Source organism: Vulpes vulpes, unplaced genomic scaffold (assembly GCF_048418805.1).
Source record: "Vulpes vulpes isolate BD-2025 unplaced genomic scaffold, VulVul3 Bu000000635, whole genome shotgun sequence".
Lineage (NCBI taxonomy): Eukaryota > Metazoa > Chordata > Mammalia > Carnivora > Canidae > Vulpes > Vulpes vulpes.
Genome location: NW_027325670.1, coordinates 608800 through 633874, shown reverse-complemented (window position 1 = coordinate 633874; position 25075 = coordinate 608800). Strand labels below are relative to the sequence as shown.

Here is a 25075-nt window from a genome sequence, read left to right as displayed (position 1 = left end):
CGGGAACGGCTGCGGAGACACTGCGGGCGATGACGGACTGCAGGAGACCCGCGCGCGGCGTGGGACCGGGCCCTTGAGTGCGGCGGGAGCCCAGAGGAAGCCACACCCCGGGCCTGCGGGGCGACTTCTCCGCGACTACCACACGTCCCAAGGTGCTGGATTGGCGCTTGGCCTCGGGGGAGGTGGGGAACCACGGCTGCGGCTGGGACGACAGAGGGCAGTGACGCCCGGCCGTGACGTCACGTCCGCCCACAGTGGGGCGGGGCCTTACCCGGATGTGCGTCAGCTCGGGAGCTCCCGCGGGGCGTTACCTGACCCGCCTCTGCTCTCCGAGGGTTGTGGCTGCGCGCGGAGTTCGGTGTTTCGATTTTTTTTTTTTTTTCTTTTAAGTCAGGCTTGGCTTCCGGTTTTTTTTTCCATCCGTGGGCCTCTTGTGTTTTTCCTTCTACTCCGATGGCAGCTCCTCCACGTAAATCTACACAAAAGTTCACCTAAAAGGGCTCTTTTTTTTTGTCCTGCATTCATTGAACCAGTGACTTGAGCACCTGCTGTATGCCAGGCCCTGTGCCTAGAGCTAGGATTAAAAAGAAATTAGTCACGGGGAACCAGGAGCGTTTACTCAGGGGTTTATCAACCTTATGGGTGAGATTGAAGTCCATAGAATCTACCAGAAGTCTATAGAAAGGCGTTTTGCAAACTCTACCCAGAATGGAGCCTTCCGAGGGATTCTAGAGAATCAGGCCAAAAAAAAATGCAAGGTCTCACGCCCCGCTCGATGCCGCCCACCTTCTAGTTCAGATCAGCGGGGCCCGGGAATCTGCAGTTTTACAAGCTTACCCCCAAATCCAGTGTTTTTGATGGGAGACGTTGGTTTGATGTATCACTGACTGTTGGACCCTGATTTTTTTTCCAGGTTATTTTATCTCCTCAGCACACTGCTTACAGAGAGTATCTAACATTTCCTTTCGTGTGCATTGATCAGTTAGAGACTAGCCATGAAGAAAGCATAGTTCCCAATATGGTAAAGCAATACAGTAATCAGTAAGTTAAAGCAAGATAATTAAAGACCATATGCACTACAAGGTGGGGGAGATACCCTTAGAATGGGTGGTCAGAATAAGTCAGACTAGAAGCTTTCCAAGCTGAGATAGCTTAGCTCTCCATTGCAAGAGCCCCACGTGAACAGGTGCAAGAAGAACCTTCTAGGCAGGGGTAACTGAAGGTACAATTCGTACTAGAGGAACTCAGGGTGAATATCGCTGGAGCTCAGAAAGCCAGGGAGAGAGGGGTAGGTGATGGGGAGGGAGGCAAGAAGCAAACACAGGGTCTTGTAGACCATGGTGAGGATTTTAGTGTTGACCTTGAGGGAGGTTGGTCCTGTATCTGGATAAGAAAACAAGTCAGGCTCAGTTCTCATGATCTTGATTCCGTTCTCACGTTCTTAATTCAGTTGTTTTTCTAAACCACTCCTAATAATTCGCTTTATTTTTGCTTTAACTGCTGTTTTCACTATCTTCTTAAAATCCTGTTGACTATCAGTATCTTTTTTTGGAAGTTGGCAATGGTGTTTTGTGTAGATTTTGTACAGTGTTCAACAAACACTCAAATGGTAGGAGTAAATCACAGCCTGGATTCTTGTAGAGGGGCACGTCTCTCTGTGTCCCCGCAAATCTCGTAGGCATGGTGGAAGCAAAGGAGATTGACAGGCTGATTTCTGCATCTTGAACATAGACACTGAAGTCCGTGTGCTCTTTTCTTGTATTGCAAGAGAGGCAGAGAATTTAAATTTAAATTCTGCATCTATCCTTAATCTTGTTTTAGAAATCACACTTGCTTACTTTTTATGTGCCATATTTTAAAAGGGGCCCCGGGGTGGGGGAGGGAGATGCGCATCAGGGTCTCCAAATGAAGTAGCAGAGTTAAGAGCAGCTGTCACCCTTGGCCCACAGCTTCTGCCCCAAGGAAAATAATAAAAGGGCTCAGAAACCCCCTCCCCAGGGCCACAGCTGTGAGACAGCCACTGAGCGATGCTCATGAAGATCATTGCCCTTGTCAATTGCTGAGGGAGCCAAACCAGATTTGGGGCTCAAGACTTGCTGGACAGTTAAAAGAATCTCCCCTTCAGGCACCGGGCAGGAAAAGTGAGAGAGCAGCACTATGTTAATTGGTGACATCTTAAAGGAGAAAGAGACTACCATCCTCTTTACCTCCATCTCTTACTGTGTCCTCTAGACCAATACATCCCACAGGTTATTCCAGTATCTCCTCTTGGAGTTGAACAATTAATCTCAAAATGTACATGTTCAAAACAGAATTCTTGAGCTTTCTTTTGCCCACACTTCTAGTCTTCCCTAATTCAGGTAATAGCTCCGTTCCTCCAGCTGCCTGCTACAGACATTGTTATCACCTCTGACTCCTCTCTCTTGTTTCCCACATCTAGTCCATCAGGAACTCCTGTGGGCTCTCCCTTAAGAGCATATCCAGAGTCTGACCTCTTCCTGCCACCTCTGCTTCTCTCCACCTTCATCTCTTACTTGCCTTTTAGCAGCCTCCTGGCTGGCCTCCTGCTTCCACCCTCGCCCCCAGCACAGTAGCCAGACCGATCCCACCTCTCCTCAAAAATCTTCCAGTCCCCAGTTTGTCAGAGTAGAAGCCATGATCCTTGCGGTGATCCCTGGGCCTCCATGTTCTCTCACCTTATTGCTCTCTCTCTTCACTCTCTCTCTTCTCTCTTCACTCTCTCTCTTCACTCACTCCGGCCTTACTGGAGGCATCCTTCGCCCTGTTCCTTGAAAGCCCTGGGGCTTTTGCACTTGCTGTTCTTTCTGTCTAGCAAGTTCTTCCACCACCTAGCCATGTGGCTCACTCAGTCCCCTTGTTTGGCTCAAATGTCCCCTTCTCTACAAGGCCTGCTTGCTCCACTGCCACCTCATCGCCAGCCTGCTCTATTTTAACTACTGATCATTTCCTAGCACTGTTCATTCTCCCTGCAGCATTTACCACTTTTTTTTTTTTTTTAAGATTTTATTTACTTATTCATGAGAGACACACAGAGAGAGAGGCAGAAGACAGGCAGAGGGAGAAGCAGGCTCCATGCAGGGACTTGACCCTGGGACTTCAGGATCACGACCTGACCGAAGGCAGACGCTCAACCGCTGAGCCACCCAGTCGTCCCAGCATTTACCACTTTTAACACATTTTATGATTTTCCTGTTGCCTCTCTCTCCCCACTAGAATGGATTCTCCATACCAGCAGGGACTTTTGTCTTTACAGTTAAAGATGGAACTATCCCCCCGTGCCTATAGAAGTACCTGGCACACACAGGTGCTCAAACTGTGTTACATGAATCAGTAAATGAATGAATGATTTACATATTATTACCATAAAAGATCAAAATACTCTAGCCAGTCAAGGAGAAGAGAGCACTAATTTTTAAAACCTCCAAAGTATATTTAAATATACAGCTTAAGGAGAAAATAAATAAATCCCCCCGTTGAAAAACACTTTGCAGAGTGCCTAAAAAGAAGATAAACATTTGGGTGTTTGACCTACAAATCAAAATCCTGGCTAAAAACATGCTGAAAAATTTAGTTCAGTTAAACTTTTTTATTTTTTAAAGATTTTATTTATTCATAAGAGACACAGAGAGAGAGGCAGAGACACAGGCAGAGGGAGAAGCAGGCTTCCTGCAGGGAGCCTGATGCGGGACTCAATCCCAGGAGCCCAGGATCACAGCCTGAGCCCAAGGCAGATGCTCAACCACTGAGCCACCCAGGTGCCCCCAGTTAAGTCAAACTTTTATATTTGGTTAATACTTTATTGTGCTGTTTTTATTTTTATTAAAGTGCCAAAGAGATGGATGAAACTGTGGCCGAGTTTTTCAAGAGGACTATCTTGAAAATCCCAATGACTGAAATGATGACAATCCTCAAAGCCTGGGATTTCTTGTCTGAAAAGCAACTACAAAATGTAAACTTCCAGCAGAGAAAGGAATCTCTTGTTCAGGACTTGGTTCTGCTCTGCGAGGTAACAGTGTTCAAAATGATGAAACTTACACATCACACCACCCCTTTGGTTTTTTCTTTCTTCCTTTTTTTTCTTAAACATTTTATTGGGTGACTGGGTGACGGGCACTGAGGGGGGCACTTGACGGGATGAGCACTGGGTATTATGCTATATGTTGACAAATCAAACTAAAGTTGTATGGAAAAAAGACCTCTTTCATGTGAATCTATTACTTTTTGTTTTAAAAAGATATCAGATTTTCAGAAAAGTTGCAGGTGTAGTACAAAGAACTTTCATATCCCTGTACATTCTTCCCTCAATCACTCTTAAATAAATACACGTTATGATTCAACAATTCCACTGTGGGAAATTTTTGTGGAAAAATTAATGGGGCACCTGGGTGGCTCAGTGGTTGAGCATCTGCCTTTGGCTCTAGTCGTGATCCTGGGGTCCTGGGATTGGGCTCCACACAGGGAGCCTCCTTCTCCCCCTGCCTGTGTCTCTGCCTCTCTCTCTGTGTCTCTCATGAATAAATAAATAAAATATTTTTTTAAAAAAAGGAAAATTAATAAAAAACAAGGTGTATATATGTATATACATATAAGTATTATAATTGGTAAACATTTATATACTTAGGTATGAACATGTAAATATATATATATGTATATATATATATATATATATATATAAATAGAAATGTTAAGTAGCCTTGATTAAAAAAACAAAAAGTTGAAAAAAAAAGTTGGAGACAGCTATTCTAGGAGAATAGATAAATAATGATACATCCACATAACAAAATATTCTTCAACGATTGAAAAGGATAAACTAGATCTTTATGTACAACATTGAAAAACACTATATAATATACACGTATGTAAATGTATAGGACAGTGATTCTCAACTAGGACAGTTTTACCTCCCAGAGGACACAGTGTCTGGAGACATTTCTGGTTGTCAGAGCTATGGGAATGCCACTGGCTTGTAGTGAGTAGAAGCCAGAATGTTCCTTAACATCCTAGGACAGCCCTCTACACAAAGAATTATCCAACTAATAAATGTCAGTTGTGCCCTCTTGGGAGACCCCGATGTAGAGAAAGTTGAGAAGGATAGAGCTGATTTAAAAACAAAACAAGAGCCTGAAAGTGATGAATAAGAAGTAGACTGCGGGAAGAGTGGGGAGTGCTTGAACCGAGACACTTGTCAGGAGAGCATAAACTGGACACAGTTGCTCTGAGCAACCCTCAAATGTACTGTAAGTGGAGCAGAACCAAACTATCACCACTAAATATTTTATCTTCTCTTTCAGAAGAAGCGTGCAAGTGTCCATGATGCAGCCCTTTTAGACATCGTTTGTGAGTGTCGGTGCTTTGTATTTACACTTCCCAGTCCCATTTCATCAGAGAGGCCATTTTGTATGTAAGGGCTCAGATTCTTCCGTCAGGTGGACCTGGTTTCCATCCCTCTTCTGTCATGTACCAGTCGTGACTTGGCTGAGAAGTCACATTACCTTGCTAAGCCTAGACTCCTCCTAAGTAAAATGGAGTAAAACAGTAGCACCTACTTCACAGGGTGGCTTGGAGGGTTAAATCAGATTCTTGGAAAGCTCTTAGCAGGGTCACTGGCTATAGGAAGCACATAGTAGATACTGTGTTAGGGTTTGTTATTAGTAGAATTTGAAAATATATTTCTGACAATGTTCTTATTACAATGTAGCTTTTTACCTCCCCTCTCCTTCCTCGTCTTTGGATCTTTTCCTTTGTGTCCTAGTTTTCTTTTCTACTTTTTTAAGATGTCTACTCTCCTCGTCAAGAGGCAACAGAGCGTAGGCCAGATTTTTTGGGTTCGGTTCATGGCTCTGTCATTGTTTCCTGTGAGTCCTGGGGGAGGCCATTGGGAGCATAACAGAGATGATAGTAAATGGGATCAATAAATGAGTAAATCTATGAGAGAGGAAGAATTTCTATGCCTTACTATTATCATTTGACAGACCTACATCATAACGATAACATTGCATAAGGTTATGATGAGGATAAAATAAAGAGTCCTTGTCAAGTTCTTAGAACATAGCCTGGTATTTATTAATTATTATCAACTTATATTAACTCCTTTTATGACCTGGTGCATAACAAATATTAGCTTTATATTCTGCTCCAACTATGAAATAGCTGAATTCATTTACACATCAACCTCTGGTCAAGTCTGTCTAATTTTCAGCGATTGGATTACATCGAGACTATAAATGGTGGATCCACGTAGTTCCCATTTCTCACATGTTTGTTCAGATGTTCATTAAGCACTACTTAGTGGCAGGCTGTATGCTAGGTGCTGGTGGGTCAAACAGGTTGGTTCATTCTTACGAGGTCATAGTCTTATGGAGGAGGCAGGTTGCTTAATCACACAAATGCCTTTTTGCAGGCTATAGCAGATGCTATGAAGGATAACATAGAGGGGCTCTGTGTGAGCAGAGTGGGATCTGCCACGCGGAGGGTTTAGGGAAGACTTCGTTGAGGACATGAGCTGAGAGCCAAAGGATGGGTGGCATTAACTAGGCAAAGGGAAGATGGGAGATTAAGGAACAGAAGAGCAAAGGGCACAGTGCTGGAAGTCTTGGAGCAGGAGGATGAAGTAGAGGAGTGGAGAGGTTAAAAATGGGAACTCGGGGATACAGGAGGTGTCAAATCAAATGAGGCATGGATAGGCGGATGATACAGAGCCTTAGAGGCCACTTGGAGGATTTCAGTCTTTATACTAAGAATAATGCAAAGCCTTATGAGCAAGAAAGAATTAGGTTCTTGTTTTTTCAGAGCTCACTGGTTACAGTGCAGAGACAGAGACTGGGGAGGATGGGAGAGAACCTATAGGAGTCTGTTGGAGCATCTAAGCAAGGGAGGAAAATAGCCTGGGTGAGATGATAGTTGGGGGGAGAAAATTTAATCCATATAAAAGGTATATTTTGAACAAAAATGTGTCTGACCTAATTTCTCTGGTGTCATGTTATGTTAAATACATATTTGAGATATGTATTTATAAGCACATTACTTAAGAGTTCTAGGATATAACAGGATTAAGCTCTTCCTTCCTCTCTCAGATACTCAATTTCATCGGCACCGGAAAGTTTGGGATGTTTTTCAGATGAGTAAAGGACCAGGTAATGTTTCCCATTTTCAAAAAAATTGTGGCACCTAGGTGGCTCAGTTAGTTAAGCATCTGCCTTCATTCAGCTCAGATCATGATCCCAGGGTCCTGAGTTCAAGCCCCGTGTCAGGCTTCCTGCTCAGTGGAGAGTCTGCTTCTCCCTCTCCTTTTGCCTCTCTCCCCTGCTCCTTTTCTCTTGTTTGCTTACTCTCTCAAATAAACAAATAAAATCTTTAAATTTTTTTTTAAGTAATCTTTGCGCCCACCATGGGGCTTGAACTCAAAATGCTGAGATCAAGAGTCACATGCTTTTCTCACTGAGCCAGCCAGGGACTTCAGTGTTTTCCATTTTAAACTGAACACTTAGATTTTATATTTTGGCAATTTAAAAATGAATAGCAATATGTTCCTCTTAAATGTCTCTTCTTTCAAAATGAGTAATTTCAAAATTACTCTTTTGTGGGAAAAATGAAAAATATATTTGGTGATGCTGTGTCTGAGGTACCCGACAGCTTTGTTCTGATTTGATCATTGTAGCTCTTCGAGGTTACACAGAATGCTTACCTTCAGAGTCTGCAAATGTATTTCTAGAACACTGTACTCCCTTGATTTGTCTTTCTTTTTCTTTTCACTTTGACAGGTGAAGACATTGACCTTTTTGATATGGAACAATTCAAAAGTTCATTTAAGAAAATTCTTCAGAGAGCATTGAAAAATGTAAGAATTAAATTTGTCTGAATTTCCATGAAATGCAATATCAAGACATCTGTGCCGTTAAAATTTACCTACTACCTTGGGTTGTTTTTATTTTTTGGTAAGGATTTTAATTGTTAATATCCCATACTATGCTAAGCCAGATCAAAGACAAATCCTGCTTAATTATGAAAACTTCCCTCTCCCCTCACCTGTCAATTCAGGGCCAAATGCTTCTTTCTCAGAGGAGCACTGGGGGGTAGAACTCTGCAATGATGGAACTGTTCTAAATCCACACTGTCTGGTACACTGGCTAGTAATCACGTGTGGCCACCAGTGTGACCAAGGAAGTGTAATGTTCATCTTCTATAACTGTAGTGAATTTTAGTGCAGTAGCCACGGGTGGCTGGTGGCTACAGAACTGGTCAGTGTAGCTCTAGAGCACCCGTGAATCTTCAGCTGCCATTCCACAAGTACCACTGAGGTGTTTTTTTTTTTTTTTTTTAATTTTATGTATTTATTCATGAGAGACACAGAGAGAGGCAGAAACAGAGAGAGAAGCAGACTCCATGCAAAAACCCTGATGCAGGACTTGATTCTAGGACCCCGGGATCACAACCTGAGCCAAAGGCAGATGCTCAACCACTGAGCCACTCAGGCGTCCCCCTCTTTTTTTTTTTCTTTTTTTTTTTTTTGAGAGAAAGAGAGCGTGAGGGGAGAGGCAGAGGGGGAGAGACCATCTCAAGCAAGCTCCACGCCCAGCGCAGAGCCCAATGCAGGGCTCAATCTCACAACCCTGAGATAATGACCTGAGCTGAAATCAAGAGTCAGGCACTCAACCAACTGAGCCACCCAGGCACCCACCACCGAATATTGTCCCGTAGGTTCAGGCAGTCATTTTTTTAATGGCCTCCCTTACTTCATTCTCTTCCCACCTTGATCTGCCTTAGTTCTCCTTGCATGGCAAGACATTCCCAAAAACCTGCTGCAGTCACCGTGCTCTGGCTGTCCTTTCCAGAATGGTAGTGTTCCCTCTCCATACACAATGGTCTTTCCATCTGCTCAGCTCACCCTTTGTGACTTCCACCATACTTGTACTTACCTGCTTGTCACTGAGCATGTTCTTATAGCACCCCTCCTGTGAAAGGTTGGAATCCATCTCCTGCAGCCTCGTAGGACCGCAGGTTTGCTATTCTCTGTTCTGTTTCAAGTTTATAGTCTCTACTGCTTCCCACTCTGCTATGTATAAACATGCTCAGGTCTCGGTGGAAGGACATCTACTCCCAGTGCTCAGCCTCAAGCTCTATTCTTTTGACCACAACGCTCTTGGAGAGAAATGTTCTTTTCTTGCTCCTGCTGTGTCCTGCTGCCACAGTGACATTGGCCCCCCCTTCCCTGTCCCTCTCCCCTCTCTTTGGCAGGAGAATAAGAGCAGCCGTGCCAACAGGGACATTTATCCTGGGCTCTTCTTCCAGAGCTGGCTCTCCCCCTGCAAGGGAGGCACCCCAGGGTGCTTCTGTCCATGACCATGTGGGCAACTCTGCCTGCACCCAGATTTTGATATCTGGGTGGCCACTTGCCTGAGCCAGTCACCAGTTGCTTGGCCTCCACCTACCAACTCTTGCCTTATGTCTAGCAGTGGGTCTAGCAGAACAGGCTGGAAGGGTGGTATTTATTGGCGACTTCAAAAACCTTTCCAAAAAGACCCTCTGAAAGGGTAATACACCCTTGCTGGCTTCGTGCTTAAGACCCTTGCATTCTGGCCACTGCTCTTGTCTTTGTGTTGAAACCGGGTTTTGAAAGGCCGTACTCCTCACAGTATGATCCCCAGACCAGCAGCATCCACGTCACCTGGGAACATATTAGACCTGCAAATTCTTGGGCTCCCTCAGACACCATAGGGGTGGGCCAAAGCCCTCCAGGTGATGCTAATGTCAAGTTTAAGAACCTCCCTGTTTGGCAGCACTAGTGATATCATAAAATCCCATGGTTCTCTTTCCCCAGTAATCCTGATTGCAAACAGCTACGTGTGCCAGGCCATGGGCTAAGCCCTTGCCAGTCACTAACTCACTGCACCCTCCTGATAAAACAAGGTGGGTCTCCCAGTGGTAAGCGTCAGAGCTGGGGTTTAAACCCAGGCAGGTGGCTCTGAGCTCATGCTCCTCATGGTGACACTGACAGGCTCTTACAGCTTAGTCTCTGCCCTGCACCAGATGCACAACATCCATTTCTTGTGCTTAGGAAGGTCACAAGAATTGGCAGTCAGACCCTCCTGATCCTCCATCTCTGTCTTCCGGTTGTCTTCTGCCCATCCGAAAGTGCACTTCATTGTCTCTGACTGACTCCCTTCCTTGCCTTCTGTCCTTTGCCAGAGCACCCCCCAAGTTTCTGCACTCAGCCTGCCCCCCGGTGAAGTTCGGCCATGGGAACTTACTTTAGTGGAAGCGAGGAGGGAGGTGGTGATGGAGTCATTCATCATTTCCCTTTCAGAAGCTAATGAGTTGTCCCAATGCCATTTGTAGACTAATTGAGCTTTTTCTACTGGTTTATCATCATTGGATTCTTCAGATTCATTCATGCTTTTAGAGTCTGTTCTACTTCTGATCTATTTCTCCTTGTGCACTCCTACATCCAACACCTGTACTCTACACTCCAGCCAAACTGAGCCAGTCTTCTTCCAGTTCTTTAACTTGCCACAGGCTGTTCCCTCTCCTCCTTGGAAGGACTTCCACTACTTGGCCTTGACACAGCTCATTCCTCCCCATCCTTCTGGCCTCCTCTTAACTAGTGCTCCCTCAGGGAGTGTCCCTGCCCTCCCCCCATAGCAGTTCCCCTGTCTTGTGCTACTGTCACCATACTCTTCCCTTTTCCTACTTTAATTGTCATAGTCCCCCTGAGAGGAAACCGACCATCCTGCCCCTCTCTGACACAGGCAAGTGTGCAACAGATGCTGGGGATGAATGGATTGAGCACATTCTTTGCAAATCGCTCATTCCTCTAATTCTGTGGTTTGTAAAATATTTTAATAACCATTAAAACAAGTCAGCCCTGTCCCTACCCCCAGTTACTCTTCTTTACCAAAAATGTCCTGGCTATTCTTCAAGAAGAAACTTAGAATCATTTTATCAGGTTTACAAAATGAAATCTTCATCGTGTTGAGTGGAGGTCTACTTAATTTATAAATTAATTCAAGGGTAATTGTGAGCCAAGAGAAGGTATGTCTCCTCTTTGGGTTTTCGGGGGTGGGGGGTAGTGTTTTTTATCTTTTGTGAATAATCACTCTTTGCTACTCTGTTCTTGTTATTTTTTATTATATTTGAAAGATATTCATACCATGAGATAATACACTTTTCAGAGATTAAAGGAGAGTCCCATATGGACCGTGGGTATGGCATGTGCACCTACTTTTCTTTAAACAACGAGCCTCACTGGCCCAGAATCCCTAGCCAGTTGTCCATAAATATAGATATTTGGTGTGGACGCTTCTGGAAGCAGCCTTTTTTATGAAGCCAAGCACGACTGGCTAAATCCTTTTGAGAAACCATGTTCCCACCCTGTTCACCCCATGCCAAAAGCGTAGAGAGAGCTGCTCTTAGCTGCAGTTCAGAGTTTGTCAGAGTCCTTCCCTTTCAGTGTCTTCTTCCCCTGTGATAGTCTTTCCTGCCCTTCTGTCCAGCACCAGGAACTTCTGTGGTCTGAACCCCACGCCTCCTGTCCTGACCATTCTATTTTTTCTTTTTCTTTTTTTTTCTAATTTTTTATTTATTATTTATGATAGACATAGAGAGAGGCAGAGACACAGGAGGAGGGAGAAGCAGGCTCTATGCCAGGAGCCTGACGCGGGACTCGATCCCGGGACTCCAGGATCGCACCCTGGGCCAAAGGGAGGCGCTAAACCACTGAGCCACCCAGGGATCCCCTGTCCTGACCATTCTAGAAGAGTGAAATGTGCTCCCATATCTTCCTACTTCCATGGCCATGTATTTCAGTGGTTAGATTTCTTCTTTTGTCACTGCAGTGTGCCAAAAGCCTTTGCCTCCTGAATGAATTTCAGGCAGATTAGTGGGAAAGGCTGGGAGAACAAAGGAGCTTTTTTATTGGTCAGATCTTCCTGCTTGAAAGGCCAGCAGACGCCCACCACCCTGTGTCTTTTCTGTCTCCCTGGCTCCCCTGCTGTGAGCTGGCCCACATGTGCTAACCCTGTTTTTCAACTCAACTTCCTACTTTCCTCTTCATAACTTAACTAGCAGCTGGATAACCCCACTTTCCTAAAGGCTGACAATGGTGATATCATGCCATGTAGAGACTCCTGGAGTGAAAATAAACTTGCCCGCTGATGTAGGACAGACATCTTAACCTTTCTTTGCCAAGGACACCTTTTGCTGTTAGTGAAACTTACACACCACTTCTTAGAAGATTATTTTTATTTTTTTTTTAAAGATTTTATTCATTTATTCATGAGAGACACAGACTAAGAGAGGCTGAGACATAAGCAGAGAGAGAAGCAGGCTCCATGCAGGAAGCCTGATGTGGGACTTGATCCTGGGACTCCAGAATCATGCCCTGGGCTGAAGGCAGACACTAAACTGCTGAGCCACCCAGGGATCCCCAGAAGATTATTTTTAAATGCTATAATACATAGAATTACAAGAAAAACAAAATATGTTAAAAGACCATTATTAAGGCATTAAAATACTAAGTTGTGCTATAGTCATCATGTGTTTCTTAATTAACACAGTAAGTACTCTCATAGTAGGTCTAAAAAACAGTTTCAAAGTCGTAAATTATATTTTTGAGGCAGGTGCCAACAATTGTAATGTATTGAGAAAATATTTGGGACAGTTTCTACAAAAAGCAAACAGGTCCTAACATTCCACATTTTGTTGCCTACCTTCACAATTAAAGAAGATGCTAAATTTCAGTTAGTTCTTAGGCACTCTGAGTTCTGACCAGGGACTTCAGGTTAAGAACTTCCTGCCCTTAAAAAAAAAAAAAAAAAAAAGAACTTCCCGCCCTTGAACCAATTGGGTAGAGAAGCTGGTATGAGAGGCAGCTGGGAACCTAACTGGGGAGTAATGGGTGGAGCCTGTGCTACAGGACATCCCATCCAGAGCCTTTGAGAGTGTATATCTCTGTGTGCAAGAGAGAGAGAGAGATTAACTCTTTATCTTACCATGTAAAACTATTCAAAACACTATGTTCTTACAAAGAAAGAAAAGACAAACTAAAATATATGTTTCAGTTGTAAAAAGGTAGCATATTTACTCTCCTTTTAATACCTGTAGATCATGTGGTATAATAATGATAGTCTATGCTAAATATACTAATATAATTAAATATGTAGCAATTCTCTGTGTTGTAAGTTACATTTGATTACCACACTAAACTTTTTTGTGGCCATGACCAGTTAGGCTTGAACAATATTTATCCGAGCTATCCTTGATGAAAAATGCTTTGTCCTGACTACTAAAGGATGATATCTATTAAGGTAGTTTCTTAGGAAAATAGTAACGGTCTGCATTTGAGCCCTACCTCTTCAGGTATCTGAATATCATCTTTACTAGAAGAATGTGAGACCTAATATCTGAAAGCCACCTGGCCAAGATTATATTGGTTCTGTGAATATCCTTTTCTCTTAGTCCATTGATCTTTATTTAATCTTTTTTGGATCATAGAACCTTAGGAAAAATTTGATAAGTGATACAGGACCTCCAGGAAACTGTACACTTAAACATGTATGCCCAACTATACATCCAATGTAGGGAGGACACATCTTTAAGCTTCTCCACAAGGCTGTACCTAAATTATCCTCACTCTGGGCTAGAGAGATTACCTGAATATGTTGAGTACAACCAATTTTCTCCCTCTGGTAAAATGTTCCCTCCACATACTGCATTCAATCTTGATTTTACAGGCTTCGCTTTTGTAATGTGACACAAAGAGGCTATTCAGAATTAGACCCTGTCCTCTTCCATTGAAGCCAGCAGAGGTCCACTGAGCGCCTGTTAGGGCCAAGCACTGTGCTGCTCACTCGAGAAGGTCAGGCTGCTCTTCACACTCCACACGCTCCACACCCTCCACACCACACACGGAAGGTTCCTTGTATCATACACCAAGGGAATACAGGAAAACAGGAAGTACAGGAATACAGGAAATATTGCAGAGAGCCATCACTTCTTTCTAATTAAAAGAAATGAAAATACACATAAGTATAACATATCTAAGGCTCAAAGATATACACAGAGCACTAACAATCCATCTGCAGGAGTCTCCACATGAGCACACTGTTGCCATGCAGAGGAAATAATAACCTTGAGTCTGTGAGTAAGGCCAGATCTCTTATCATGAAAGGGAATACAGGAAAGCTCCTCACACTCCACATGCTCCACACCCTCCACACCACACAAGGAATGTTCCTTGTATCATACACCAAGGGAATACAGGAAAGCAGCCAGATAAAGAGTGGGCAGAGTCAGGATAACTGCCTTCTTTGCTAATGCCAGCAGCCACATTGCAGCCTGCTTCTTCTGGAGTGGGATACAAGAGGGAGGAAGTAAAAAGATGTGGGCAAGCCAACTGTGCCTGTCTCGGGTGCCTCCTGTCCAGGATCTGGCCTCCCAGGGGAAGCTGGATTGAGGGGGAGCCTAAGAATCTAGGAACAGGCTTTTAAATTCCAAACCAACTGGCAGTTATATTTAGAAGTTTGGAAAAATCTGTGTTTTATCCATGAAATGGAAATGAAATAGAATTTTCTATATTGTTACCACATTACTTTGGAGTAATTATTAGCATCTGAGTTAAATGCATATGAGCATTAGGATTAATATATTAGAGCCCATCACTACATAGAAATCTTACTATTAAACTTTATAGTACACACTAGGTCTGTGCTTGATGCTGAAATGGCTTCATTATGAAACAGTTATGTTATTTGCAAGGCTGCCTTCATTCATAAATTTTTACATGTCAGGGAACAGTTTTTTTTTTTAAACAAGCCCAAGAAATTATTGAAAAATTGGGATATCCTGATTGTAGGATTTAAAACTTGTTTTCTTTCCAAAAGACCTGGCAAGGCATAATGTATCTTTCCAAAACAACCACAAAATCTTTTCCCAAAGATCCCTAAACACTGTAATGGAAAGTAGAAAAGACTGCTGGATCTCAGCCTGTGTGCAAGGTTATAGTAACATCCTTCACCCCTAAAGAGCACTTGCTGGTGCCACAGATTTTGTTTATTTGTTTAGATTTTATTTATTAGAGAGGAACAGAGGGAGCGAGAGAAGTGGACTCCCCACTGAACAGGGAGCCCGACATGGGCCTTGACCCCAGAACTCCAGGATCATGACCTGAACTGAAGGCAGACACTTAACTGACTAAGCCACCCAGGCGCCCCAGACTTTTGTGTGTGTGTGGCTTTTTTTTTTTTTTTAAGTAAGCTCTATGTCCAACATGGGGCTTGAACTCATGACCCTGAGATCAAGAGTCATACGTTGTAAAGAAAAAAAAAAGTCATATGTTGTACCAACTCAGCCAGCCAGTACCCCTGGTACAGATTTTAATTAGGAAACTTAACTCTTTTTTTTTTTTTTTTCTTTTTAAGGTGATGGTCAGCTTCAGAGATGCTGAGGAGAATGCAGTATGGATTCGAATTGCCTGGGGAACGCAGTATAGAAAGCCAAACCAGTACAAACCTGTTTATGTGGTATATTACTCCCAGACTCCCTATGCCTTCACTTCCTCCTGCCCACTGAGGAGCAATATACCTCTTCTGGGTCAGGTATGGAACCAATTACTATAAGCTATAATATTCTTATTGCTCTTATCTCAGAGGTTTAGGTAGGGTTAAACTGCTCAATATGCATTTTATATAAAATGCCACATGTAATTCTTGATTTCCTAAAACAAGCAGAAAGTGTTCTACAAGTGGTAGCATGGCACAAGCATGAGTTTGGAGTTCTCTCTTATTGTCTGTTAATCTAGAAGTAATGTGTGCTTAATACAAAAATTCAACCAAATATTATAGTTATTACAGATATTGGGGGATGAACATGGTAATCCTAATAGTCTTGCCAATTTTCACTTCCAGGCACTGACAGTTGCTAGCAATCACCATAAAATTGTGAAAATGGACCTGAGAAGCCGGTATCTGGACTCTCTGAAGGCTATTGTTTTTAAACAGTATAATCAGGTAAGCACATCTCCATTTTCTCATTCACACTTGTGTTAGAAGCATCTGAGCAGGTGGGAAAACCCACCTCCAACAGAAGGAGATTATTTCCGATATTACTGAAGTGGAGAAAAGCCTTTAGTGAGTTAACATAAAAGGAAACCACAGTGCCTCACTGTCCTCTTTGTTAAATTGCATTGTGTTTTATACTATTCACTATTCACTAGAGTTTGTTACAGATCCCAGTTTCCAAATCAGCTATTCCAATTAGAATTTATCTTTGGAGTAACTTGACACTGTCTTTCAAAGCTAATTATATTATTCTATTATGCCCGAGAGAAGTAGAATTAATTTTTTTGTCCCATTAGTCAAGCAGGTGATATAGGAATTACAAGGAAGGGGGAAAGCACTGGTTTATTATTAAATCCCACAATTTATTTGTTGAAATTATTTGAAGGCATTGTTTCCTTTCATGATAAGAGATCTGGCTTTACTCACAGACTCAGGATTATTTTCTCTGCATGGCAACAGTGTGCTCATATGTTTAGACTCCTGTAGATGGATTGTTAGTGCTCTGGGTATATCTTTGAGCCCTTAGATATGTTATATTTATGTGTATTTTCATCTCTTTTAAGTAGAAAGAAGTGATGGCTCTCTGCAAGCCACTCTACGGAAAAAAAAAATCTAACACTAAGTTAATGGTTTTTGCCCACAGTAACCCTCTCCCCTCTTACCCTCCACCCTCCCAGCTGTTCTGCTATGACAGTTGCATTCTTAGGAAAATTCACACCGTCACATGCTTAATTATAAAAACATCAACTGCAAGTAAGATGGGATTGAGAGATTGGCTTCAGTAGCAAAATGATTTTTCCAAAAGGAGCGTCAGGGAATATTCTACGGTAATGAAGATGCAGCTGTAAAGCTGAAGTATCACATTGCAAATTCTGCCTGGGATTCTTCTAGCTTTTCCACTTACCACCCAGGCTTCATCCAGAATCATTTTTATGCTAACAAAGTACAGAGCTTCTCATTCAAAACAGACATGTTGCTGGCCCAGCAGCCTCTGCCAGCCTCCTGCTCTGGGAGAAATGCTTAATTCAGCCTGGATGTGGCCTCAAATCTCTTTCTGTTGAAAATAAATAAATAAATAAAGATAAGATTTGACAAGCTGTTATGTACTAAAACCATTTATTATTTATATTTCAAGATGTTAAAAGTTAGGAAAAGATTCACTTTTTTTCTTTTTTCTTTTTTTAGACCTTTGAAACTTACAACTCCACTACACCTCTGCAGGAAAAATCCCTGGAGCTGGATATACACAGTATGTGTGTTTTAAGATAAAACCGAAATTTGGAAGCACATCATTCCTTTTTAGATTTCTGTCACTTGGTAAAACATCTAATCATTAGGAGCCAGATTTTTTTTTTTTAAAGATTTTATTCATTTATTCATGAGAGACAGAGAAAGAGAGAGGCAGAGACACAGGCAGAGGGAAAAGCAGGCTCCAGGCAGAGAACCCGACGTGGGACTCAATTCTGGGACTCCAGGATCACGCCCTGAGCCGAAGGCAGGCACTAAACCACTGAGCCACCCAGGGATTCCCTAGGAGCCGGATTCAAAACTATCTACTGCTTTCAGAAAAATTGAAAATTAACTTTCTGTTGAAAAGGGAAACTAAGGGGCTCCTGGGTGGCTCAATGGGTTGGGAGGCTGGCTGTCTTTGGCTCAGGTCATAATCTTGGGGTCCAGGGATCAATCCCATGTCTGGCTCCCTGCTAAGCAGGGAGTCTGCTTTTCCCTCTTCCTCTGCCCCTCCCCCAACTCACGTTTTCTCTCTATCTCAAATAAATAAAATCTTTAAGAAAAAAAAATTGGGGGGGGTGCACCTGGGTGGCTCAGTGATTGAATGTCTGACTTTGGCTTAGGTCATGATCCTGGGGTCCTGGGATCAAGCCCCACATTGAGCTCCCAGGGAAGTCTGCTTCTCCCTCTGCCTGGGTCTCTGCCTCTCTCTGTGTATCTCCCCATGAATAAATAAATAAAATCTTTAAAAAAAATTTTTTTAATGAAAAGGGAATCTAAGCTACCATAGGTTCCTTTTAGAATTTACTAGAACATCAAATAATAACACTTAAAAATTAACTTATAGTCAAGCATTTCTGTTGTGCCAAGCACCACACTCAGATGCTTATAGGTATCATTTCCTTCATCTTCATAGTGGTCTCCTGAACAGTCCTTTATTCATCAGGCAGCTGGGATTTAGAAGGGTTTAGTAACTTGCTAGGCAAAGTTACACAGCTAGTAATCACCAAAGCCAGGTGTGAAATCCAAATCTCTCTTGAGTGTGGAGCCCTGGAGCCCTGTCTCCAAATGCACTGGATAAACCAATCCTTGAATAATCAGAATGGTGACTTTGTTGCTACTTGAAGATGGCAGGAGTCTCTCCTGGAAAACCTGGGAGAAGAGAGTAAGAAACTACTGGAGTGAACTAGAAAGTTGAGAAGAGTGGTGGGATACAATCTAGATTTATAGAAATGAACATTTTCCTATCTCTCAGCAATGATTTGGCAATAAAATGAAATGGTACAGCAGTTTTGAATAAACATTTTTATGACTTTCCGATGGCATAGGAACTGCCGTTAATTTCATGTTAAGTAGAGAAAGCAGTATGCAAAATTGTGTGTATTTTATCATCTCAGTTTAGAAAATACTTATCTTTCTATTCATTAAGGAAAAGGCTAGACAGAAATACATTAAAATGTTAACAGTGCTTTCTATGCATTGGTAGAATGGGGGATTTTTATTTTATTTATCAGCCTGTGCTTTGCAACTTTCCTTTAATAAGGAATTATTGCAATCAAGAGAAGAAACTAAACATTATTTTTAAATGACACGAGCAAGTTGAAAGGAATGAAAAGAGGATACTTTACGGATGAAGTACATTTCTAATATCTGTTTTCTTTTGAAATCTTCCATATTTAGTGGATTCTCGGATCATTCATGAAAACAGAATAGAAAAAGAGAGAGTCCAGAGAGTGACTCAAGAAACTTTTGGAGACTATTCTCAACCGAGACTAGAATTCGCACAATATAAGGTGGGACTTTGCTCTAAATGTGAACTACGAGTTATCCATATTTTTTTAAAAGAACAAAAACTTTAAGTGGACAGCTTTAAGAAACTTTCTTTTCCTTTATCACTTTTTTTTTAATTTTTTTCTAATTATTGAATAGAGTTGACACACGATGTTATAGCAGTTTTAAGTGTACAGCAGTGATGCAGCAATTCTATACATTACTTACCACAATAGGTATAGTATCACTTTAATTTTGCATAATGAATTTATGAGTTAGGATAGACATCTTTATCATATTTATTAAGTGCCTGTTAGCAAAGGGGACTTTTTGAAATTATGAATTTACCTTTATTTAATCTTACATATTAATTTAGTTATGTATAACTGGCCACAATCTATATTTTTGAGGGGAGAAAAGTTCTACCTTTCTAGCCCATCCATACCTAGAGCAACACACATAGTCGGTGCTCATAAATACCTGTTGAACAAAAGAATAAATGAAAAAAATAAGTCATGACATAACCCAGTTGGCATCACAGGAGAAAAACCAGTAGCCTAGTCAGTACTGCGAAATTAGCTCATTCCAGAAGTGTGCCACTGCCCACCAAGAAGGCCAGCTTAGGGGCAAGCCCCGTGCCCCCAATAGAAGAATTCAAGGTTCATATGATGATTGCCCTAATCTAATACTTGGCATTCAACACCCTCCCCCGTCTAGTAAAATTCTTTCTGCGTAGCACCCCCTACAGCCACAGGCAATACTTTAAATCTGCCATTCATCTGATCACTCAAGCCTGACACCTATTTTCTTTAATTTGTTTATAGTGGGAAAAGGTGATTGATATATTTCACTTAGTGCTCCCTAAATGGCAGTTTTAACCCAGTTCCTTTGCACAGCCCATACTCTAGGACACTGGTTCCCAAATGTGGTCTCTGGACCCACCATATCAGCATTACTTGGGAATGGGTAAGAATTGCAGATTCTTGGCCCCACTGTGGTCCTCCTACTGGATCAGGGACTCTGGAGGTGGGACCCAACCATCTGTTCTTACAAGCCCTCTGGCTGATTCTGCCCACTAAAGGAACCATTGATCAGGAATAAGTAAGAATCCACAAATCTCAGTTTGTATATACAGTTTAGAATAGCTATACTCTGTAAGTCAAGGTACACATTGATTCATATAAGCTTTTAATTTTCCCTACTTTTTCTATTTTGAAAAATGTCAAACCTTCAGAACACTTGCAAGGATATTACAATGAACACCTATTTCCGCTTTGCTTCAATTCACCAGTTGTTAACATTTTGCCACAATTCCTTAATTTCTTTTTGTTGATTTATTCTGAACCATTTGAGGTAATTGCAGACATTACTCAACCTCTAAATATTTCAGGATAATGCCTTTTAATTTTAAGAGTCGGGGATCCCTGGGTGGCTCAGCGGTTTGGCACCTGCCTTTGGCCCAGGGCGCGATCCTGGAGTCCCGGGATCGAGTCCCGATTCGGGCTCCCGACATGGAGCCCGCTTCTCCCTCTGCCTGTGTCTCTGCCTCTCTCTCTAGGTCTATCATGAATAAATACATAAATAAATCTTTAACAATAAATAAATAAAAATAAATTTTAAGAGTCATTTTAACTAAAAAAAAAAATTGAAATTAGAATCTAAAACTCAAGTACCTATTGAAGCAGTGGATTTGCGTATTTGATGCTATTAAAGGATTGGGAGGTTGTTACTAATTTTTTTGATGTGGTAATGTTATGGTGAAATTTTTAAAAAGAGTCCTTCTCAGGTCTTTGTTAGATACATACTGAAATATTAAATGGATTAGCATCGTGTCTTGGATTTACTTCAGAATAATCCAATTGCCGTGGTCAGTAAGGAACGGGGAGGTAGGGTTGTAGATGATACAAGACTAGCCGTGAATTGATAATGGTTTCAGCTGCAGGATGTGCACACGGGGCTCATTGTGTTCCTTACTATTGTGTACTTTTGAAATCTTACATAATTAGGTAAAAATAAATAGTGGTAGTGACTCAAAAGATATACTTTTGCATCAAAATGACAGATTACAAAAGATGGTGCTAATTTGCCGTTAAGAATGCAAACTAGGGGGCACTTGGGTGGCTCAGTGGGTTAGGCATGTGCCCTCAACTCAGGTCATGTGTCAGAGTCCTGGGATTAAGCCCTGCATCTCTCTCCGGCTCCCTGAGCCTTCTTCTCCCCCACCCTCTTCCTCTGCCCCTCCCCCCACTCATGCTTGCTGGATCTCTCAAATAAATGAATAAAATCTTTAAAAAAAAAAAAAAAAAAAAGGCATACTAAATGCTCAGGTCACCTGAAGGTGGAACTGACCTCCCAGGTCTCCTGTGTGTCAGGTGCCAAGTATTTTATGTGTGATACCATTTGATAACACTGGTTTTTCCTCTACATTTGCAGTTAGCAAATTTAAGTGGCTCACACACCCCTTAATCCCTGTATTTCTTGATGACAAGAATTAATAAAATGCATAACCTGATTCCATTATAGTTTGCCATTCCAGCTGATATATTTAGTAGTTATTTATAAATATATTCGTTGACAGCTTGAAACAAAATTCAAAAGTGACTTCAATGGAGACATCTTGGCGGAGAGAAAAGAGCCCCTCCGGTGCCTAATAAAGTTCTCCAGCCCGCATCTTCTAGAAGCATTGAAATCCTTAGCACCAGCTGGTAAGTAGCTTATTTTACAGGCAGGAAGAATTAACAGCAGACTACATTCGATCCTCTCTCTTGGCTGGCTAATTACCTCTAAGTGTTCTCCTGGCTCTCGTCTGCTATCCCCTCATGCCCTATTTTGCATGTTCTGCTTCAGCACATCATGAGGGTCCATAATCTGCCCTCAAATCTTGGCCATTGTTAAACTGACTCATTTTCTTTTCTTTTCTTTTTTAATTTCAGGTATTGCAGATGCACCACTTTCTCCATTGCTCACTTGCATACCCAATAAGGGGATGAATTATTTTAAAATTAAAGATAAATAAGATGTATGTGGTTTTTGTAAGCACAGCATCTCTTTGACTATTGTCTATGCATTTAATTAACAGCTAGCAGGATAGCTTCTGTGTATGAACTTGTGTTTTAGAAATTAATTCTTGATATTGACAGTTCACAAATGTTCAATATATTTATTGGGATTGATTCTGTATGCCTCCTCTGTGTACCCCTCTCTCCCATATCCTGCAAAGCATAGCAACTGTGAGCTTTTAAAAAGTGACATGTCCTTTTTCTCCTCCATCCTGGAGAGATCAGGTTCTAATTGCTTGTTTCCAGGAATTTGTCTGAAGACTTGGATCCTGGAAAGAAGCAGCGAGAAACTATCCTTAACTCAAAACTTCCTAGGAAAATCATAAAATTGGTCCATTCAAAGGGTAGAGTTGGGTCCATGATGCTATAGCAGGAGGTAGCATATCAAATGATTCAGTAATATAAAATAATAGTTTCATTGTAAATATGATATTTTTCATAATCTGTTTTATCATATATTAAGACTCACCATATTATACTAATTTATGAATAAAGATTGAAAAGCTGGTATATCGGTTACTTCTGATGGAAATTTTTCAGTGATTATCACTAAGTACCATGTCCTTTCTTAATTATGTTTCAAAATCTAGTCCCTATTTTGTTCCACAAAGGATTTGGGGTATAAAAACAGATATTATGACGATAAAATAGTCATGTAACAACATACATACAGGTACCTCCAGCTGCTATAAGTTTGAATAATTGAAATAGTGTCAGCCAGTGGGCGAAGCAGTGAAGAAAACATGAATTTGTGAATGAAGATACTTAAAAACTGGTACATCAATTACTTTTGATGAAAACCAAAAACAGGCTTAATATGCAGATATGTAAATACAGTCACAGAAGTGGGGCTGAAGAATACTTTATACTGTGATGGTACTGTCTACAGATTATAGATATGCAAAAAATATGTTTTTTTTACTTAAATAGCAAATGGTATAGACACTTCCATTATCTCAGTGAGGCACTGAGTCTGCAGGGGCTCAGTAATGCTAATTTCCTTGTAGACCATAGACATGGTGTCGAGCACCTGTCCCTGTGTGCACACATGTTGGGGGCACTTTTGCTCAGTGCCTGAAGGCCTCTGTTAGTTCTGCACAGAGGCCCTGCTGGTTCGGGGATGGTTCCTCACAGGCTCCTGCCCTCCCTGGTGCTTGGCAGTGATGTGCAGTTGGAGCCTGAACAAGGAAGACACTAATTCTATTATCCAGGCTACAGCGGAATCACTTGAGGCTGCACCTTGCGGCCCTCCGAGACAGGCACCTGTTTGAGGAAATGAGAATATGTGAAACTCTTTATCTGTTATGTACCTGATGTTTAGTCAGCCCTCAGTTCTTCTTTAAGAGGAATTATTCTTTAAATTTAAAGGTATAATTTGGTGCAATTCTATAGAAGAGGGGAGTTCAATTTCTTCGTATGTTGCTGACTTACACTAGAACTTCTTTTATGTACTTGGTGATCCAGAGACACATACTGCATTCGTCCAGATGCAGTCTTGGGAACAGATGGATCAGTAAGTGCAGACCCAAAGACTGCTACAGCCAAAGGAATTTATTATAAAAATGAATAGCTAACATTTATGGAGTACTTACTATGTCGGTGCTAAGTATTTTATGTGCCTTATCTTACTTTCATAACAATCCTATAAGGCCGGCAGCATTACTAGTCTTATTCTCCTGAAGTGAATAGCAAAGCTTAGGCTGGTAAGTGGCTGAGCCCACATTAGCCCCAGGCAATCAGACTTCAGAGCCTGCACTCTTAGACGCCATGTGGAAAGACACAATAGCTTGTGGGTGCTATCCCACACACCTGGGGTTTTTTTGGTCTCGCAGTACTTTTAAAATCAGAATTAGCTTCTGTGATAGGCAGAATAATGCCCGCTTACTCAAAGATATCCACATCCTAATCCCTGGAATCTATAAATATATTACCTTACAAGGCAAAAGGACTTTGCAAAGGGGAGATTATTCTGGATTTCCTAAATGGAGCCACTGTAATCACAAGGGTCTTCAAAAGTGGAACAGGAATGGGAGAGAGCAGAGGGAGAAGTCCGTGATGTGACAGAGACTCCACTCACCATTACCAGCTTTGATAAGCTGGAAAAGGCAAGTCAGCAGATTCTTCTGCAGAGCCTCCAGAAGACATGCCACCCTGCTCGCATTTTGACCTAAACCTCACACTCGCCTCAGACCTCTGACTTCCAGAACTGTAAAATAACCAATCTGTGTTGTTTTAAGCCACTATGGTAATTTGTAACTGTAGCAATGGAAAACTAGTACAGCTGCTCATCTAGAAGTCAGAAGTTTTCACACAAAAACCTTCAAAAAATAGATCTAGTGATACCAAAGATGAATAGCAGCTGCCCTCCCCCCCTTTAAACAAAGGATGAATCTTCCATTTCACTGCAGTCCCCCCTTCTCCCTTTTGTCTACACCTGGCCTCCAATGCTCATTTACGTGGTCTAGCTAGTCCTTCCAAGGTCTTAGGCTTTGGAACCCTGCACTGAGCTATACTGTCCCAGGCCAAAAAAAAAAAGAAGAAGAAAAAGACACGGGCAAGTAAATCCAGCCTTCTTAAAATGATTAACTCAATCATAGCAACTCATTCGTTTGTATAATGCGACCTAGGGCTAGTTACTTCTCTGCAAAATGGAGGAAAACACGTATTGCCTCTCCTGCCGCTGAACATTTGGGTTGTTTCTAACCTTTGGGGAAATAAAGTTCCTGGACATACTGCTTTTTCTCCTGCCCAGTTATTGCCCCAGGTTAAGTTTTCCGGGAAGATGAAGGTGGATCCGTGGGACCAATCCTTGGACCTACCTGTTCGCCGGAACCCCTGGGGCGTTTAGGGCCCCCCCTTCCTGCGGCGGCCTCCCGCAGACGCGCCCTCCGCGGCCGGCAGGGGGCGCCGCGGCCGTCCCGGCCCCGCCGGATGCTAATGAGC

At 42.0% G+C, this 25075-nt stretch overlaps 1 protein-coding gene and 1 long non-coding RNA gene across 6 annotated transcripts; one reads left to right on the top strand and one right to left on the bottom strand.

Moving 5' to 3' along the window:
* Positions 1 to 12: 12 nt before the first annotated feature.
* On the top strand, positions 13 to 22642 carry LOC140596455 (centromere protein N). 4 transcript variants are annotated; one of them, XM_072745091.1, is made up of 11 exons: positions 13 to 152; positions 3847 to 4027; positions 5316 to 5358; positions 7095 to 7154; positions 7782 to 7858; positions 15435 to 15611; positions 15921 to 16022; positions 17259 to 17322; positions 18984 to 19096; positions 21652 to 21778; positions 22007 to 22642. In XM_072745091.1, exons 2-11 carry the CDS (start codon positions 3857 to 3859, stop codon positions 22087 to 22089), a joined length of 1017 nt encoding a protein of 338 aa, XP_072601192.1. In that variant the 5' UTR covers positions 13 to 152; positions 3847 to 3856; the 3' UTR covers positions 22090 to 22642. The 4 variants fall into 4 exon arrangements, with proteins under 4 accessions (XP_072601192.1, XP_072601191.1, XP_072601194.1 ...); XM_072745090.1 differs by having other exon boundaries at positions 5313 to 5358; XM_072745093.1 differs by lacking the exon at positions 7095 to 7154.
* On the bottom strand, positions 12241 to 25070 carry LOC140596457 (uncharacterized). Of its 2 annotated transcripts, none has more exons than XR_011998433.1 (3): positions 24952 to 25070; positions 16978 to 17127; positions 12241 to 14014 (listed from the first exon to the last, which is right to left on the bottom strand). It is a non-coding gene; the product is annotated as an uncharacterized lncRNA (long non-coding RNA). The 2 variants fall into 2 exon arrangements; XR_011998434.1 differs by lacking the exon at positions 24952 to 25070 and adding an exon at positions 18311 to 18455.
* Positions 25071 to 25075: the final 5 nt, after the last annotated feature.

Excerpts from the sequence above, each read along its gene's own strand:
- LOC140596455 (XM_072745090.1), top strand. The coding sequence starts at position 3,857 with ATGGATGAAACTGTGGCCGAGTTTTTCAAGAGGACTATCTTGAAAATC. Across the intron at positions 5,359-7,094 it reads AGCCCTTTTAGACATCGTTT|ATACTCAATTTCATCGGCAC; the intron begins GTGAGTGTCGGT and ends TTCCTCTCTCAG. Across the intron at positions 7,155-7,781 it reads TCAGATGAGTAAAGGACCAG|GTGAAGACATTGACCTTTTT; the intron begins GTAATGTTTCCC and ends TCACTTTGACAG.